Source organism: Pelodiscus sinensis, chromosome 3 (genome assembly GCF_049634645.1).
Source record: "Pelodiscus sinensis isolate JC-2024 chromosome 3, ASM4963464v1, whole genome shotgun sequence".
NCBI classification, from domain to species: Eukaryota; Metazoa; Chordata; order Testudines; family Trionychidae; genus Pelodiscus; species Pelodiscus sinensis.
Genome location: NC_134713.1, coordinates 140152838 through 140171824, shown reverse-complemented (window position 1 = coordinate 140171824; position 18987 = coordinate 140152838). Strand labels below are relative to the sequence as shown.

At 44.7% G+C, this 18987-nt stretch overlaps 1 protein-coding gene across 3 annotated transcripts; it reads left to right on the top strand.

The window, feature by feature from the left end:
• Positions 1–81: 81 nt before the first annotated feature.
• On the top strand, positions 82–17234 carry MRPL14 (mitochondrial ribosomal protein L14). Of its 3 annotated transcripts, none has more exons than XM_006126512.4 (3): positions 82–214; positions 12560–12653; positions 16649–17234. In XM_006126512.4, exons 2-3 carry the CDS (start codon positions 12580–12582, stop codon positions 17013–17015), a joined length of 441 nt encoding a protein of 146 aa, XP_006126574.3. In that variant the 5' UTR covers positions 82–214; positions 12560–12579; the 3' UTR covers positions 17016–17234. The 3 variants fall into 3 exon arrangements, with proteins under 3 accessions (XP_006126574.3, XP_006126575.1, XP_075781167.1); XM_006126513.4 differs by having other exon boundaries at positions 97–246; XM_075925052.1 differs by lacking the exon at positions 82–214 and adding an exon at positions 11046–11085.
• Positions 17235–18987: the final 1753 nt, after the last annotated feature.

Below are 18987 nucleotides of genomic sequence, written 5' to 3'. Positions count from 1 at the left end.
ACAAGGAGCGAGGGGGCGTGGCCTCTCCTGCGCAGGAGGAGGAGGAGGTAGTAGGGGTGGGAGGGGCTATTCCCAGGACGTCTCGCCAGAGGCTGGTGCGCATGCGCCCCCCCTCCCCTCGGGCCGGTTGGAACGCCAGTCCCTCCCTGCCTCATCTCTCAGAGGCGCCTCTCTTGCGCATGCGTGCTGGGATCGAGCGAGGGCCCGGGAGCCTGTGAGTGATTGTGGGGGCCCAGCCCGTGCGGGGTGAGCGTGGCCCGGAGCGGGGCGCTGAGGGGCGGGGGCGGCCGGGCGCTTGGCTGGAGGCAGCTCCGGGCTCCTCTCCTGCGCGGCCGGGCGGGGGTGTCGCGCCCCGGGGGGGGGGGGCTGCGCTGTGCAAAGGCCCCGCTTCTCTCGGCGGGGTCCCGGCGCCACGGGGATACAGGACCGAGCAGCCTGGAGGGGCTGTTCTGAAATGCCGGGGGGGTCGGGCTTGGCCCGCGCTCCGCTCATTGGCCTCCCCCCCTTCGCTTGGTGGCAGCCCCGAGCCTGTCCCGCTTCTCTTTCCCGCCGCAAGACCTTTCTGTTAACCTGCCCCGGCCCTTTCTTGTAACCCTTCTGGCGGGCCAGGGGACATTTTGTTCAGGTTTAGATGGGGCTTGGGGTGGCCATCCCGGTGATTCTTTACTAGTGCCGCTAATCCCCAACCAACACTGGGGGCCGTTACTTTAGTGCTGCACACCATGGACCGGCAAACCCATTCACAAAGTTTTGGTGGACTGGTCACATTTTATTTGCATATTTCCATATTCGTTGTGCGAGTAATGAATATGAAGATAAAATATTGACAGTCCGCCAAAAGCTTTGCCCCCCAGAGCCGCTGTGAACAGCCTGCTTTAGCTCTGCCAGTCCCTGCCCCGTAGAGACCCCCAGACCTTCCAGTGACATCCTCCTATTTCTAGAGCCCCATTACCATAGGGGGTCATGTCACAGGGCCATGCAACTCTGGCCTTGACTGCCAGAGGAGCCGCCACAGCCACATGGCTCTGGTCCCAGCTGCCAGAGGAGCCACAGGCCTCCCACCAAGCAGCTCCAACTCTGGCTTTGGCCGGGGCCACCAGAGCAGCCACAGGCCTCCCACCACACAGCTCCTGCTCTGTCTCTGGCTGGGGCTGCTCCATCTCTGGGGAATGGCTGAAGCTAGGGCCAGGGCCACATGGTGGCTGCCCTGCTGCTCCTGGGATGGGGGCAGCAGCAGCCCACCACATGGCCCCACTCTTGAGCAGCTGAGCTGCCACTGCGTGGCTCTGTTGAGGTGGGCGGCCCTCAGAGGGAGCACTAGCTAGGTGATGTATCATAGTCCCCAGAGCTGCCGTGGCCCGGCAGCCAGTGGTTTGCGGACCGGCAGTTGGAACCACTGTAGTAAGAGACACTCCCTGTGTCAATGAACTTATGGTATAACTACAAAAGGTAGACAACATGTATGTCTGTGCTGGATACTCCATAAGTGTACTATAACTCACAATTTTGTTTCTTGAGAACATAAGAACGGCCACACTAGACCAGACCAATTATCCGTCTAGCCATGTTGATAAGAGGGGTTGGGGCAGCACCCATGTAAATGCTTGAACCAACTGTAGTGAAGGTGGTAAATGTTTAATGAAGACAAGCGCAAAAAATTGAAGGTGAAATGGACCAAGACAATTTAATATCGTAGCTGTTTCTCAGTAAAACTTCAGTGGAGACTAAGATTTTATCTTGATAAAAACTGTACCCAGACCTAACATTGGCCTCAACTAGCTCCCTTAGAGTAAAAACTAGCTTGGTCTCCTGCAGAATTTTATATTGAGACAGCTGACTCAGCTCTTTGTGTAAACACACAGCTGTTTTTTCTTTTGCTGAGAAGACAGCCGTAGTTAGATAACAGGTCAGCGGTAGAGCTAAGACTAGAATCCTAGAACTGGAAAGGACCTCAGGGGGTCATCAAGTCCAGTCCTCTGTCCTCATGGCAGGACCAAGCATTGTCTGGTGTCTGTCTAACCACCTCTTAAATATCTCCAGTGATGGAGATTCCACAACCTTCCTAGGCAACTTAGTCCAGTGTTTAACCACCCTGACAGGCAGGAAGTTTTTCCTAATGTCCAACCTAAACTTCCCATATTGCAGTTTAAGCCCATTGCTTCTTGCTCTAGCCTCAGAGGCCAAGAAGAACAATTTTCTCCCTCTTCCACATAACACCCTTTTAGATACCCAAAAACCGCTATCATATCCCCTCTCTCTTCTCTTTTCTAAACTAAACAAGCCCATTTTGGTTGCACTTCCCTGAGTTTATTAATAAGAAGTTCATGCAAGACCATGTCAAATGCCTTGCTAAAGTCTAGGTATACCACATCCACCGCTTGTCCCTTATCCACAAGGCTTGATATGTTATCAAAGAAAGCTATCAGATTGGTTTGACATGATTTGTTCTTTACAAATCCATGCTGGCTGTTACCTATCACCTTATTACAGATGTTTGCAGATGGGTTCCTTAATTACTTGCTCCATTATCTTCCCTGGCACGTAAGTTAAACTGACTGGTCTGTAGCTTCCTGGGTTGTTCATATTTCCCTTTTTATAGATGGGTACTATATTTGCCCTTTTCCAGTCTTCTGGTATCTCTCCTGACTTCCATGATTTTTCAAAGATAATAGCTAAATGCTCAGATGCCTCCTGTATCAGCTCCTTTGGGTATTCTAGGATGCATTTCATCAGGCCCTGGTGACTTCAAGACATCTAACTTATTTTTAAGTAATTTTAACACATTTTTAAACTTCTAAACCTACCCCCATTTCCATTGGCATTTACTATGTTAGGCATTCCTTCATCATCAAACTCGGTGAAAAGTGAAACAAATAAGTCATTGAGCACTTCTTCCGTTTCCAAGTTTTCTATTGTTGTTTCTTCCTCTTCACAGAGCAATGGGCCTACCCTGTCCTTGGTCTTTCTCTTGCTTCTAATATATTTATAGAATGTTGTCTTGTTACTTTTTATGTCTCTAGCTAGTTTGAATTCATCTTGTGCCTTTGCCTTTCTAATCTTCCCCCTGCATACATGCGTCATTTGCTTGTATTCATCCTTTGTAATTTCACCTAGTTTCTGCTTTTTATATGAATCCTTTTTGATTTTTAGATCATATAAGATTTCCCTGTTGATCCAAGGTAGTCTCCTGCCATACTTGCGATCTTTCCTACATAGTGGAATAGTTTGCTTGCAGCCCTTAATAATGTCCCTTTAAAAAACTGCCACCCTTTTCAGTTGTTTTTCCTCTTAGTCTTGTTTCCCATGGGTCCTTACCTACCAGCTCTCTGAGTTTACTAAAATCTGCCTCCCTGAAATCTATTGTCTCTATTTTGCTGTTCTCCCTTATACCATTCCTTAGAATCATGAATACTATGATTTCATGGTCACTTTCACCCAAGCTGCCTTCCACTTTCAAATTTTCAACCAGTTCCACCCTGTTTGTTAAAATCAAATCTAGAACAGCTTCCTCCCAGTCGCTTTCTCCACCTTCTGAAATAAAAAATTGTCTCCAATGCAATACCAGAGCTTATTACAAAATATGTGCCCTGCTGTTCTAGTTTCCAACAGATAGATATGTTCTTCAACAGATGGGGGATAGTTGAAGTCCCCCATCACACCAAATCCTGGACTTGGGATGATTTTGTTAGTTGTTTAAGAAAAGCCTCATCCACCTTTTCTGGGTAGGTGGTCTGTAGTAAACCCCTAGCATGACGTCACTGTTGTTTTATTTTTATTTTATTTTTTTTACTCCGTTTAACCTAACCCAGAGACTCAACAAGTCTGTCTTCTATGTCCATCTCCACCTCAGTCCAATTGCATTCATTCTTAATATATAAGGCAACACCTCGCTTTTCCTCCCTGCCTATCCTTTCTGAGCAAGCTGTACCCTTCTGTGCCAATATTCCAGATGTGTGTATTATCCCACCAAGTCTTTGTGATACCAACTATGTTATAGTTTTGTAGTGCTAATAAATCAACACGTTCTTCCTGCTTATTCCTCATATTTCTTGCATTTATATATAGGCATCTAAGATACTGATTTGATTTTGCCCTCCAGTTCTGCGTTGTCTCTCCTTTATCTCTGCTATTATAGCCCATGCTCCTTCCCATTTCTGAGCCATTTTCCAGGTCTCCATGTTTTGCACTTAACTGTGGGCTTTGGTTACCTGCCCTCAGGTAAGTGAAAAATATGGAAACCTTGGAGATGGCTCAGAAATGTGAGGGATCATGGACTATAATAGCAGAGATAAAGGAAGGACAAGGCAGAACTGGGGGGAGGAGAGGGGAAAGGAAATCAAATCAGTATCTTTGACTAGAACTCAGTCTTCTGACTTCCTGTTTGTTGTCTTATCTGCTAGATCTCACAAATATTTAAGAGATGTTTTGAGATTTGAGATGTATATGTGCATAGCCTGTGGGGACTAGAAAGTAAGATCCAGTAGAGTTTAACAGTACCTAGAACTGATAAGCACCAGCTTATTGATTAATTGATTAACCAGTTAAACTCTTACATTCCTACTTATAACTAATTCCAAATTCTTGTGATTCATTTGGAAACTGTGTAAAAGTAGAATTGTTCCTTCTTTTCTTTTTGAAAGACAGGTGTAATGAATTTTATTGCTGCCTTGAACCAATAAATACCCTAGTTAATAACCAGTCCCATTCATAAATCCTGAATTCTAGAAGACTTAACTCCCTCTGTGTGAGTCTTGGCTTTACAGTCTGTTATTAATATAGAACCAATTATGCCTTGTTTTTAACACATACAAACTCTTAATCACATCTTTCCTTTTGAAGAAAACTCTGAATTGGTTGAGCCCCTGTAGCTCTCAGTAGGCTCTCATTGAGCACATTGGCAGACCTTCCATAAATAAGCCCTTACACTGTTGCTGCAGGTTCAGACATTTGCTTTGTGCATATCATCTTGAATTCATCACCTTCAATTTAATGATGAATAAAGAACTCATTTTTTCCTAGTGTCCAGAATTTGACTTTTTCAGTCTCAGTTTGAAAGAATGGTCATGTTAGATGCTACTCTATTAATAATAAGATTACTCGCTCTCAATTTTAGCAAAGATGTTTTTCCCCCTTTTTTTTCAGATTTGTTTTGCACATTTAATAGCAATTTTGTGTGTAGTTGATTTCTATGTTTGCCCTTTTACTTGGCAATAGTGGACAGAAAAATAAGTTAAAAATAGGAAAATGTGATTGTCAGACTACATGCGGTCCCATAGGAAGCAAGTAGCTAACTCATTTTCCAAACTGATTAGATGTCATGTGGATTGTGTCCCTTAAAAATGGATTTTCCTCTTTTTCCATTTTACTCTTTTAGGGTGCATCTACATAGCACCTTAAACTCAAAATAAGATATTTTGAAATTTGGCGCATCTACACATTGCCAAATTTTGAAATAACGTGCTGTTTTGAGCCATCCCTTAACCCTCATGCAACAAGGTTTACTGGAATAGTGAAATAGCATGCCTGTTATTTTGAAAAATATTTTGAAATAACGGGTGGCTTGTGTAGACACAAGGTAACTATTTTGGTATTCTGAAATAGCTGTGCAGTGTAGATGTACCCATAGTGACCTAATGTACCATTAGGAACTTCTTCTGCAGAATGCTTTCCCAATTTGTAAGTGCTTCTGTCCCTTGAATTGAGCTATTGGAATTTATGTAGTAATAATGGTGACTATGTATACTAAACCCCATTCCTAGCAATGGGCTTTAAGGTTTTAGCACACAAAAAGGAGTTGGGATGAGATGGTCTTGTAGCATCTTTCTGACTGGCAGAATCACAGAGAGAATTAAGAGAATTTGAAGACCCAAGTCTTGTTTCCCATTTGGTTTGAATCCTGCAAAAGGTACTCAGCAGCAACTTGTGGTTTGTTTGGCTCCCTTTGGGAATAAGCACTCATGATCACTGCTTTTATTTTTGTTAGTGGTAAGACATCCTCAAATCATATTAGTTAAACGAGGCAGCCCAGTGTACAGTAATTCCTCATTTAACACTATAGATATGTTTCAGAAAATGATCGTGTTAAGTGAAAACATGTTATGCGGTGTCAATTTTCCTATTGAAAATAATGGAAAAGGTGGGGGTTGCGTTTCAAGCAGTGGTGTCTGGGTTACAGCAGGGAGGGGAGGTGTTTGGCTCTGGGGAAGGGAAGGGGAGGAAAGGGGTGGGGGATTGGGTTGGGAGTATGCTCCTGTGACAGGTCTGCTGGGACCCGCACTGTATCTGGTGAGGGGGAGTCAGTGGGGAATGCCATGGCGAGCGGTGAACCCTCCGCCGCTTTGCAGGGAGGCAGGGGAAGCCCCACACATTCGCCAGCAATTGGCTGGCTGGGGAAATCTTGTTATTCTGGGGACAGTCATGTAATTAAAATGTTCCCCCCCCCAAAAATTGTGCTATCGCGAAAATGTGTTAAGCGGGCACATGTTAAATGAGGAATTATTGTATTAGATTAAATATCTTAGTTTGGCTGTGGTTGTTTTCAGTGGAGTGGAACTTTCCAGAACTGCAGTAGTATACTTACTTCTGTTGAAAAACACTTATATTTTCAAGATTGAAATAAAAAAAATGTTTAATCCCCAAAGGACAGGGAGTAAGGTAGATTTTAATGTGGCACTTGAAAATTGGTACAGTATGTAAATACCGTTCAGTGGTTTGTGACCTAAGAAAGGTTCCTCTTCCTAGCATTGTTTGAGCTTAGTGTAAATCTGCTGAAGGCCTTTTGAAGTGGAGGGAATGCTGCACTACACTTGAGAATGGAATGTTGACTGCAGTGAGTTATTGCACATTCAGACTTAATCAGGAGACTAGGAATTGGGTCACCTTTGAGTGAATAGTTGATTAACTTTTTTTTTCTTTCAGAAATGTATTTTGAGCAAAAATTGCATTTATGTTCAGTGTACCTGATAAGGTTGGGGGCAGATGGATAACACAGCTTCAGGGTCTTTGTTTTAGAGAGTTGACCCTCTCAATATGAAATAATCTGTTAAAGCTTAGCTGCAGTTATGTGATGTAAATTAGAAAGGATGGATTTAACATGTAGTCGCCATTTAAGAACATGTTATTGTGTGAGTTAAGGATGCTAAGAGGAGGGTAATTGGCTATCGTATAGTTGATGCAATTTGTATTGACTACACGATTAGTCGATAAGGGAAGGTGATCTGTCCTGGCTCACGATGGGTCCAGGAGCTACCTGCCTGTAGCTCTGCAGTTTAAATGTAGTAGAGGAGCTGGGCATGTAGGCAGCCCGGCTCCTACTACATTTAAACTGCAGAGCTGCAGCAGGCATAGGTCCCGGACCCAGTGTTAGCCAGGACTGAACAAGCCTGGCTCAGTCTCGGCTCACACCGGATCCAGGACCTCTGCAGCTCTACATTTTAAATGTAGTAAGAGCTGCCCAGCTATTACTACATTTTAAATGCCGAGCTGCAACGGGAGTAGCTCCTGGACCTGGCCTGATCCGGCACTGAGCCGGGCTTGCTCATTCCTGGCTCACGCTGGGTCCAGCAGCCCCTGTCTGCGCAGGCCAGGCTTGGGCATGCTGCAGGCAGAGGCTCCTTCATGGCAGCCTCCCTGACTCCTTTCCCTCTGTGCTGCTGTCTTTAGACAGCAGCATGGGAATGGGGAGAGAGGCAGCACTGCCGCAATAGTGCTGGGGGGAACTGGCTTTTAAGCCAGCTCTCCCTAGCACTGGCTCCTGCTCCCCCGCCCCCCTCACTTGTTGCCTTTGATAGAGCATTTCTATGATAAGGCAGCCGCTCTTGACATATAAATGCTACACTGTGTGAAATTGGCTTTTGGTTCGGTGGCTATCTTGAGTCTGTTTTCAACAGTAGCTACAAGAAGATGCCTTTTCTATACTAACATGAATGATTCAACAGTCAGAAGAATGCTAATATTTAAATTTTACTGTTTAATAGTCCCTTGCCTAGCCTAGATAACATACTCTTGTGTGCTGATTGGGCAGTAGCAGCTATAGGTAGCTGATTGGGCAGTAGCAGCTTTTGGAACTGCCCAAACGAATGCTTGAGAGGGGCTGGAAAGAACCTTTTACAAATACATGTCAAAGCACTGAAACATTAACAGAGATGACAGTGGAAAGCTAATTTAAGTAAACTAAGTCAATTTGTTGTTCATACATTTGTGGTTACTGTTCTAACAGAATGTACCAAATGCTGTCTCCTCCTCTCTGTCCTGCTTTGAAGATTTGCCAGCATGAGGGAACAGCTCTCTGGAGTGTTGACTTGTTCTGTGCTCAACTGATGGGATAAGTTTCAGTGTTTTATAAGGACTGTTAAATGTGTATTTAAACCCAGCTTTTTATACAGCCACACAGATAGTAAAAAAATAAATCTACCCCTTGGGATTAAGATGGAGAAAAAAAGGCAGGGAGGATAGATCACTTGTTAAACGCTACCCAGATTATATCAGAGCTAAATTTTAACTCAGGAGTGTCTGGCACCCAGTACTATTGACCAAAAAACTGCTTACCTGTTGTTCCCTGGGGATTTGCTGTTTATGTAGTAGTAAGTGCAAGGTGTGTTTCACTGCAGTAGCTAAATTGCAGGGCATTTCAGATTAAAGGGAGTGTTAAGACTAGTGGAATGTGATGGGAAAGAGGGAATGGAAGACTCTTTCAGCATTGCTATAAAGATGGAATACTGATCACACAGTTCTTGAATACTGTCCACTTGAATAATGCAGAGCGTGTATTGTGTCAGTGGCCGGGTAATTTTACGCCACACAGAGGCTTTGGGGTTAGAAGCATCCAGCAGCTTTCCATGAACCAATGGCTAGCCAATGAAATGCTCAGTGTTTTCCAGGAGTTCACCACCAATGACAATTTGTGGGGGAAGGGGGAGGAGAGACTTGTGCTGGAGTAGGCTGGTGGAGCACCTGAATCTTCACAGTTGAGTAGGGATGTAAAAGAGTTTAAATAGTTAACTAGTTAAACTACTAACATTTTAGTTATTTAACTGGTTCAACACCCTCCTGGCTTCTGCTGCTCTAACACAGGGTGGAGGAGGTGGTTTCCTGCTGGCATGCCTGCGCCAAGTCCGACTGACAGTGGTTTTGGCTGGCAGGGGCTAGAGATCCACTTGCTTGCCCCATGCAGCTGAGGCTAGGATGCTGGAACACCCCATGCTAAGTCGGAGCAGCTGGGGTTCTTGTCTGACACCCTGATGCAGGCAGGGTCCCGCCGGCCGACACAGGCACAGCCCTGCCTGCCGCTCCCCATAGCAGACTGAACTCAGCCAGAGTTGCTTGAGCCTACTGTGGTTGGCTGTGAAACCGGTTTTCCAGTAAGCATTCTGGTAAACCTAATGCTTATTGGGTAATTGGTTAAACTGGATAACTAGTTAACATCCCTAGTGTTGAGGGAAAGTCCCTGGCTGTGATAGGCACCTGAGAAGAGAACTAGAGTGGATTGCAAGTCAGCCTCCATGTATGTGAGGAGAGCACAGTTCTCAGCATACTGAAGATCAGTAATAACAGTCCCGGTTACTTACGTTTTAGAATGAAGGTGTCACAGGTTGAGTATTGCATGGACCTCCAGCTCTTCAATCTGAATTTCAGAAGAAAAGTGGTCACAAATAAGAATCAAGATCATGGCAAGTCAGAAAAAAAGGGTTGGGGTCAACAACACAGCCTTGCTTAACACCAGTATGGATTGAGAATGGGGCCCTTTTTTCATCCTAGTCATAAGAGGACTCATGGGGGGAGAGAGGAAACTCCACAAAGACACCTGAAAGTATGTCTTAAGAAGGGAGGCTTGACCCCATGAATTGGAAAGAGCTGGCTGGCAATACATCGCAGTGGCGTCCCATCTTGCACCAAGCCTCAGCTTGTTATGAAAAGAATCACTTTGCTCAAGGTGCTAAGAAATGGCAGAGGAGGAAGGAAGTCTACTGTATCCCAGCCAGCTGTTGTGTTCTCTCCCTGCACCCACTCATCGTATTGTATATGGAAAAATGTGTAGAACATGGATCAGATTCCTCAGTCATCTTAAATCTCATTAGTGACTTTTTCCCCCTGGCAGGCATCATCCTGCATGAAGGGATAGCCACCACTGAAAGATAAGAAGTGTAGAGTTTAACAGAGAGCGTGAAACATAAGAGGCAGACAGGCACTGGTATTTCTCATTGATGCCTTCTGTTGGAAAGATCCATGGCCTAGACAGAGGCTCTGGAGTTGTGTGTGTATTTAATTCAGGGGTAGGCAATAATTTTTGGTGGGGGGGCACTCCAAGATTTTAAAAAGTGGTCAAGGGCCACACTTTTCTGTGGAGGTGGTGTGGGGTCTAGGATGGAGGTTGGGTGCAGAAGGGTACGTGGGGTAAGGGACTGGAGTGCAGGAGACAGTGAAGTCTGAGGGAGTTTGGGTGAAGGAGGAGGTTGTGACCTGGTCAGGTAATTGGGGTGTAAGGTCAGGGAGGGAGTATGGGTGCAGGAGAGGATTCTGGCCGGGGGAAGGGGGGGTACAGGGTCTGGGAGGGAGTTGTGACCTGGGTGCAGGGGGCAGAGGGTCTGGAAAGTGACCTAGGGGAGGGAGTTGGGGTGGAGGAGGGGCAAGGATGCCAGAGTCAGGCTTTGGCTGGGAGGCGCTTACCTAAGCATCTCCCAGCCAGCAGCCCTGTAGCACCCCCCAAGGCAGGATGGGCTCTCTGCCTACTGCAGCACCAAAGCATTGAAAATGCAGCCTCCTCCCTCTGCGTGGCTCTTCATTCTGCGAGAGGGGAGAGGCTTGCGCTGCCCCCATTCCCAGGCCAATCTCTCAGCTCCTATTGTCTGGTTGTTCTGGCCGCTAGGAGCTGAGAGATTGGGTGGGGTCAGTTCCTATTGGCTGGTTGTTCCTGACTAATAGGAGTTGAGGATTAGTCTGGGGGCATGGAGATGACCTGAAGCTTCTCTCTCCCTCCAGAATAGAGTCTCACACGGAGCAGCCCTGTGTTGCATGCCTATGGGGCCCGGAAGGGTCGGCCATGGGCTGGATCCGGTGGCCTGATGGGCCTTATCTGGCCTGTGAGAGGTATCTTGCCCATCCCTGACTTACTTTCACTTCATTAAGTAAAACTGAGCATATAGATGGTTAGCAAAACTGGGGACAAAGTCTGTGTCGTCAGTGCCAGGAAAGGTATGTGTTTAGGGTTAGGCAACTGAAGCAATCTGGCTGTAAAATCCCAGTGGAGTCAAGGCATAGAGAGTCTTAACCTTGATGTAGCTAGGCAAGGTCAACATTAATCTTTCTGCCACATCTGACAAAGTGTTTTTGACCTATGATAGCTTATACCCAAATAAAACTGCTAGTCTTTAAGGTGCGACAGGACTCCTCCTTGTATTTTAAGGTTTCAGAGAGGTAGCCGAGTTAGTCTGTAACTGGAAAAACTTAAAAAACAACAAATAGTCTTGCAGCACCTTAGAGGCTAACAAAACATGTAAATGGTATCCCGAGCTTTTGTGGGCACAACCCACTTCAGATGAATGGAGTTAATAAAGATCCAGTTTCTAAATGCATAGGGAATGTGGGGGAAGGGGGGGAAGAAGGAAAAAGCATTTTTTGTATTTTAAGTGTTAGTTCAGGAAGGAGAGAGGCAAAAGGGAGTCTTGTTTAAAATAATCTAGTTATACCGTATGGTCATAGATGCAAAGAAATAAAGGTGCCTAAAATATAGGTCTGGGAGAAAGTCAGGGAATCTAGTTTTGCATTTTTGGTATCTGATAAATTCCTGCCTAAGTCTTACAAAATGCTATAAGAGTTCGGAATGCTGCAGGAACTGAAGGATGGCATTACTACTCAGTGCTGTGTCTCCTGAAAGAACTTTTTGAGTTATAGGGATTGTGTCCTGTGGACACCCTAAGTGGGGAAATATTGTCTGAAAATAGCATTGGGGTCTACAAACTAGAGGAGTGCTTGCTGCTCTCTAAGATTTGGAACACCATTGATCAGTGGGAATTTAAGCTTCATTCCTTTCATGTTTTCTAGTGACTTGACTCTTGCAATCCACAAACTCACAGATTTTTTTTATTTAAACCTGCTTTAAAGGAATCAGAATTTTCTTTTTCCATTTTGGTTCTTGTTTTTATGGAGAATTTTAATAGATGTTAATGGTTGCATAAAGTCTTTTACATAGAGATTATGTTCTCTCCATGCAGGGCCACAATTCCAAAAATTAATGGTTTATGGCTTGCATTGAGAGAAAATGCACTAAGATGATATATTTCCCCGTAGGTAGAAAACTGCACTGTAGTGATATTGAACTTACTACTGCCACTGCAATATGCCTGAGTTGTACTGGTTGTTGGATTCAAACAGGGACTGTTGCTCTGGTTTGTCCAATGCTGGGGATGCTGTCAGCACTCAAGTAATGTATGCTCAGAGTACAATATTTGTACATCCCAAATGTGTCTTTGGCGTTCTAGCCTATGATTTACTTAACAAAAAAACCCTTGAAATCAGCACTATCCATTTTCCAGAATCCACAATTCTCTTGTTTCTCATGCAGGGCTTGTCACCAGAATCTCAATGGCTTTCTTGAGTAGGCGACTGGGCTTGCTGTTAACCCAAGTAAACAGAGCAGTTGAGCAGCGACATTTCAGGTACTTTTCAAATACTGTAAGCAGAATTTATTGAAATGCCTGTTGTTTTCTTAAACTGAGTATTTTTCATGTTTAAAGGGACATTTAGTATCTCAAACACAAAATGTCATGATTCTAATTTTATATAAAATCAGTGTCATAGAAACATTGTAATTACAATCCATGAAAAGACATTCAGAAGATTGCCTAAGCAATCCAAATACAACAATGTATGCTGGTGCCTGACAGTCAAGATATGATACTGGCTGTGGGCCTGATCCAATGATCAGATCTTGTGGCTGTGTACTGAGTTCTTGTATCTATTTGATTGCATGATCAGGGTTTGTGAGCAGAAGGTAAAGCTGCCTTGTTACTTTTGCCACCTGGAATATGATTTGCAGAAAAGATAACAAAGCCCCAAGTGGTGAAAAGTCAAGTTACATGCTTAGAATTCTTCAGGTGTTGATTGTGTAGTATTTAGACCACAAATAATTTTAAAAATTCTTTCCTTGTATCTTGACTGTGTCCCTTATGTAGCTTTCTTTTTCTTTTAAAGTGCCAGTCCCTGCCTCTAGGAATTTAAAGTCTCATTTATTAATTTCATACACTGCAACGTATTGACTAGTCTTTAAGACCACGATCCTGCAATATGCTGTGTGTGGATGTGTGGAGCCACCAACACAGTATTAATTGCAGGATTGATTAGAGATGGGCTTATCAACACTGCAAGTTACTGCTCTGTAACTTTCTGGCTAGGGTGTGAACTCCCCAAGTGAAGCAAGTTATGGCTCTGTAAAGTGCCAGTGTAAAGTCTCCCCGCACTGTTAGCTACTCCCTTTGTGGAGGTGGTTTACCTAGAGCCGTGGTCTCCAACCTTTTTAAGCAGGAGATCACTTTTTTGAATTTAAGTGCAATCCAAGATCTACCTCAAACCCAAACACCCTTGCCCCTTCTGCGAGGCCCCACCCCCTGCTCACTCCATCCTCCCTCCTTTTCAACAGGCATTGGGGCACAGGCTCTGGTCTTGGATTAAGGGATCTGGAGTGCAGGGGGGCTCTGAGCTGAGCCTGGGCCAGGCAGTTGGAGTACCAGAAGGGGTTCTAGGTGCAGGCTCTGGGAGGGTGTTTGGATACAGGGGTTTTCAGGCTAGGACAGGAGTTTGGGGTGCAGGAGGGGGTTCATGACTGGGGTAGGGTTTCAGGATGTGGGCTCCAGCAGGGCCCCGCTGACCTCAGGTAGCGCCTTAGTGGTGGAGCAGTGGGGCTAAGGCAGGCTCACCCCTGCTCTGGCCCTGTACCACTCTCAAAAGCAGCCAGCAAACTCCATCCCAAGTCCTGTTGTGCCCCCTCTCTGCTCTGTGGAAATAGGATACAGAGTGGGAGAGGGGGCACCTTGGCGTGAGCACCGCACCCTCTCCTGCACTGCACAGAAAGCTTATGGATCCTGAAAGGGACAGCTCCACAGCAAAGAGCAGGAGATGCACAGCACTCTGGGGACTCAGCTGAAGTGCCAGTGCTTGATAGCCACTTTGCCAAACCAGTCGGAATCCCCTGTCAGAGGCTCCAAGATCTACCAGTAGATCCCGATCGACTGGTTGGCGACCACTGACCTAGAGCATTGGTGCCATAGCCACACTGATGTCTTAAAATGCTTTAAATTTGAATGTGTATTAAAGCCTAAGTTTGCGAGGGGAGTGTTAGTATAATAAATGGACTCTTTATTAGTCATTCACGTCACACCCATCATTGTAGTAAAGGGACATTATTAAGGGCCCAAAAGCAAACTATTCCACTGCATAGGAAAGATAGAAAGTATGGCAAGAGACCTCCTTGGCTTAACCAGGAGATCTTACATGTTCTAAAAATAAAAAAGGAGTCCTATAAAAAGTGGAAACTATGTACAGTTACAAAGGATGAATACAAGTAAACAATGCAAGTATGCAGGGAAAAGATTAGAAAGGCAAAGGCATATGGTAGGTTTAGAAGTTAAAAAAAAAGTTAAAAATTACTTAGAGATAAGTTAGATGTCTTCAAGTCACCAGGGCCTGATGAAATGCATCTTAGAATACTCAAGGTGCTAATAGAGGAGGTATCTGAGCCTTTAGCTATCATCTTTGAAATATCATGGAAGTCGAGAGAGATTCCAGAAGACTGGAAAAGGGAAAATATTTTGCCCATCTATAAAAAAGGAAATAAGAACAGCCCAGGAAACTACAGATCAGTCAGTTTAACTTCTGTGCCAGGGAGATAATGGAGCAAGTAATTAAGGAATCCATTTGCAAACATCTGGAAGATAATAAGGTGATAGGTAACAGCCAGCATGAATTTATAAAGAACAAATCTTGTCAAACCAAGAACCTGCCAGCTCTTAATACATTTAAAAAGCAGAAGTGCAGCAGAAGTGCAGGGGGTGGGGGGGGGGGGGGGGGGACACACGACACCTGGCATGAGCCAGGAATCAGGTGTCCTGGCTCACATCTAAGAGCAGGCTCTTAATATATTTAAAAGGCAGAGCTGCAGTGAGGTTAGCAGGCCCCCCTCCCCCCCCTCCCCGGCCAGGAGCTAACCCTGCTGTGGCTCCCTCTCCTTATTGACTAGTCAGTTGTTGATTAAGCTAAATTTAACATCCCCCTGCTGTACTTGATGAGTCTGGAAGTTTGTGTACCACTCCTTTCAGGAGGGTGGGAGACAAATTTATGTGCATAAATCCTTTATGTTCAAGAGAGAATGAGGAAGATCTTGTGATTGTTACAATAATCTGTAAAACTAGGGAGAGCCTGAGTGAATAGGCTGGCCTTTCACCATGAACTTCTTTGAGTGACCATGTGTAATTCAGTAACTAACAACAGATTGGACTTCCCTGGTCTGGCACCTTGGGGTCTTGACTGGTCCTGAACGAGCGATTTTTGCCTGGCCCCTCTGCAATTCATGGGAATAACAAAAGTAAAAAAAAAAAAAAAAAAGCAGGGGTGGACCGGGAGGCGGGCCAGCTCTGCTCTGGCCTGGTTGCCCGTCTCTGGCCAGTTCATGCTCTGTTCCTTATTTTGAATTATGAAGAGAATTTTCCTTTAAGTTCCACCTAAGTGGCACCTGTGCGCATTTGCAGACGGCAGTGGGGCTTCACAGATGTCACTTGAAGGGAGAATGTAGTATATATAGAACCTTTATTACTCATGAAGACATGCATGAAACAAAAAGCTCAGTTTGATTCTCAAGTCCCTGGTGCTGTTTTTGGCACTGACTAAAAAACCAAACCCCAAATCCTTTCACTTTTAAACTGAACACCTTGCATGTGGAGGTTCTAAAGGGTGAAGTAAACATGAAGCTCTGCATTGTCATGTTTTGAGGCAACGATGGGCAACGTAATCTAGTGAGTGGGCTTTATGAGTGGCCCTCCTTCATCTCAGTGGGAAGCAAGATTGTTGCAGCCAAAACTGTCCCCTGGGATAGGATAATTTTGCTAACTGTGCTTGCATAGCTAAAATTTGTGGGATGTGCTGATTGAATCATAGCAGTGCTTTGATTGGATAAAGGGGGAGCACATAGCTCTTACAGTCAGTGTTGTATACAAGCAGCATGCAACTCACTTACCATGCCCTTGCTTCACCTGTGTGTCACTTTAGTAATACTGATAGGAGCAAAACTACATGGACAGAAACCAGTAGAATCTGGCAACCCCATGCATGGGCAATGGTAAACAAAATGCCTTGCAGGCCAGACATAGAACCTTGATGGGTTTCATGTTCACCAGGGTGTTAGTTATATTTCAGAATACCCTGTTAAAATTTAGCCTGAATAATTTGTTTACATTTAGTAAATTGTACATGAAGCCCAAAGTAGCACCTGACTTTCAAAGAACACTTTCCATGCAGTAATGTATGACCAGTATAGAATGTATTTCTCACTGACTCCTTATTACAAGCTCATGTATCAGTTTTATACTGTGCTGGCTTTGCTCTTGATCCCTAAGAATTGTTTGAGAATCTCTGTCTAGCATTCTTACTTCTCTTTTCCCAGCATCACTGGCGCATGCAGCGCAATACAGAAAATGACCCGCGTGCGAGTGGTGGACAACAGCACCTTGGGGAACACGCCATACCATCGGCCACCCAAATGCATCCATGTGTATAACAAGAGTGGAGTTGGTAAAGTGGGAGATAAAATTCTCCTGGCTATCAAAGGAGAAAAGAAAAAGGCTTTAATTGTAGGTCACAGGAGGCCTGGCCCTTGCATGACACCTAGATTTGATTCCAACAATGTAGTGCTCATTGAAGACAATGGAAACCCAACTGGGACTAGAATAAAAACCCCAATACCCTTGATCCTGCGGAAGCACGAAGGAGAGTTCTCTAAAGTGTTGGCCATTGCCCAAAACTTGGTGTGAAGACTAAGAAAGGTCTTGGATTGTCCTGCTGCATAATCTTGGAAACCATAAGAGTTCCATGTGCTTCAATTTAAGAATTAAGGTTCATTTGGAGACTTATCTTCTGATTGTGAATTAAGAATAAAAGATTGTAAAGATTAAAAAACATTTTTTAAGTACTTTGGCAGAAACATCTGAAAGGATGTGATGCAGTTAGGTAATAAAACTATTTTAGATTAACCCTTTCCCTCCTGTGGTGTTAACCTGATCTAAGATCATTAACACTTAATATGTTAAAACTCTAACTTGCTTTGCTCAGTTATATTGGTTTTTTACTCTTTTGCGTTTCTCAGTTTTGACAGTGTGAGCATTGAGAATACTTTCTGATGCGTAATGCACAAATAAGTACAGTTCCTGCCCCCAAAGATCTTGCAAGTCTAAAAGACTCAGATAAAAAACACGGGGGGGAAAGCCAGAGAAAAGTATATGATTGAAATTAAATGTTGAAGTGCTAAAGGCATTTGAGTGATGGCTTAGTCTCCTAGGACCTTGCAGAAAAAAGCAAGTCTTCAGGAGGGTTTGTTATGAGGATAGCTGTGGGGAATTACCATAGTGGTAGTGAGAAGTTGCTCCATGTCTGTGGGCACTCCAGAGGAAGGTGCAGAGGTGAGAATGGGAGTGAAAACAAATGGGGGCCTGAGGGAATCTGATAAGATCTGAGATGCAAGCCAGGACTGAGGTTAGGGATATTAAATATTGGTTAATTGAATAGTCGATTAACCTCATGAATTCTTCTTGGTTACTCGACTATTCTATAGTCCCTGGGGGTGGGAACAGCAGCCAGTGTGCTCTGACCTCTCTCCTGAGGAGCCCCCTGCCGCTCTACGTTGCTACCTCTGTATCGGAGGCAGTGGCACGGGATGGTAGGAGGGAGCTGGTCCACAAAGGGAGCCAGTTTAAAAAACAGTTCCCCTCATGGCCTGGCTGCCTCTTGCCCCACGCTGCTGCCTCTGATACAGAGGCAGAAGCACAAGGTGGCAGCAGCCCCTGTCTGGTGTGAGTCGGAACTGAATCGGGCTGCCTGCCCGCCTGGCTCCTAATTACACTTTAAATGCAGAGCCTCAGCAGATCTTGGACCTTGCGCAAGCCAGGACTGAGCTGGGCTGCTGTCCAGCATGCTAAAAAATGTACTGGCAAGGGGGGGGGGGAGGGAAATGCATGTAGTCTATAGCATTAATGTATAAGCTTTTGCTTATCCGTTAATCAACTACACTATTACATACCTAACTCAGGTGTGTAGAGTCTTGAAGGGGAGGGCTTTGGAAATAAACTAGTCTGTTTTGTTTTCTAGTTCTCTGCACTAGCTCTTAGGTTCAAGTTGCAAAGGTTGCTGTGGAAGGTGTATATTCAGACTGTTTCTTGTGTGTTTTAAACCAAATCTTTTTAATAATTTTAAAAGTAAATTAAAATTGGGTTTAAACTAGACCCAGTCTCTTTTTAGAAAACTTCTTTTTTGAATCCTTTCAGGTTCCTTTTTTCACCTTCACACCACCAGCTTTCCGGGTTCTCAGCCTTGTGGTGTAACTAAAGAAAAGACTAGTTCTAGTCTAACCCAGGACAGTTTCTTCATCTCATTTTATAGCAATCTCCTTCCAAACAAACCTTTGAGGGGACATTTATGTCACTTTTTTGTGCAAGACCTGTTGTGTCTGTGGTAGAAAAGAGGCCCTGCCCTGGGCTCTAACTCTAAGGATAATTAAGCTTTGGAGTAGGCACCCCCACAAGGCTCTGGAATCCCTGTTAGAGGTTTTTAAGAACAGGACGGGAAAATACCTGTTGGTGATGGTCTAGTTATACGTGAACCTCCTCAGTGCAGAGTGCTGGACTCACTAGATGACTTCTCAAAGTCCCTTCCAGTTCTACATTTCTGTGATTCTGTGGTCAGTAGGAACGCCACTTCTGGTGGTTAACAGTGATCAGTGCAGGTAGGTTA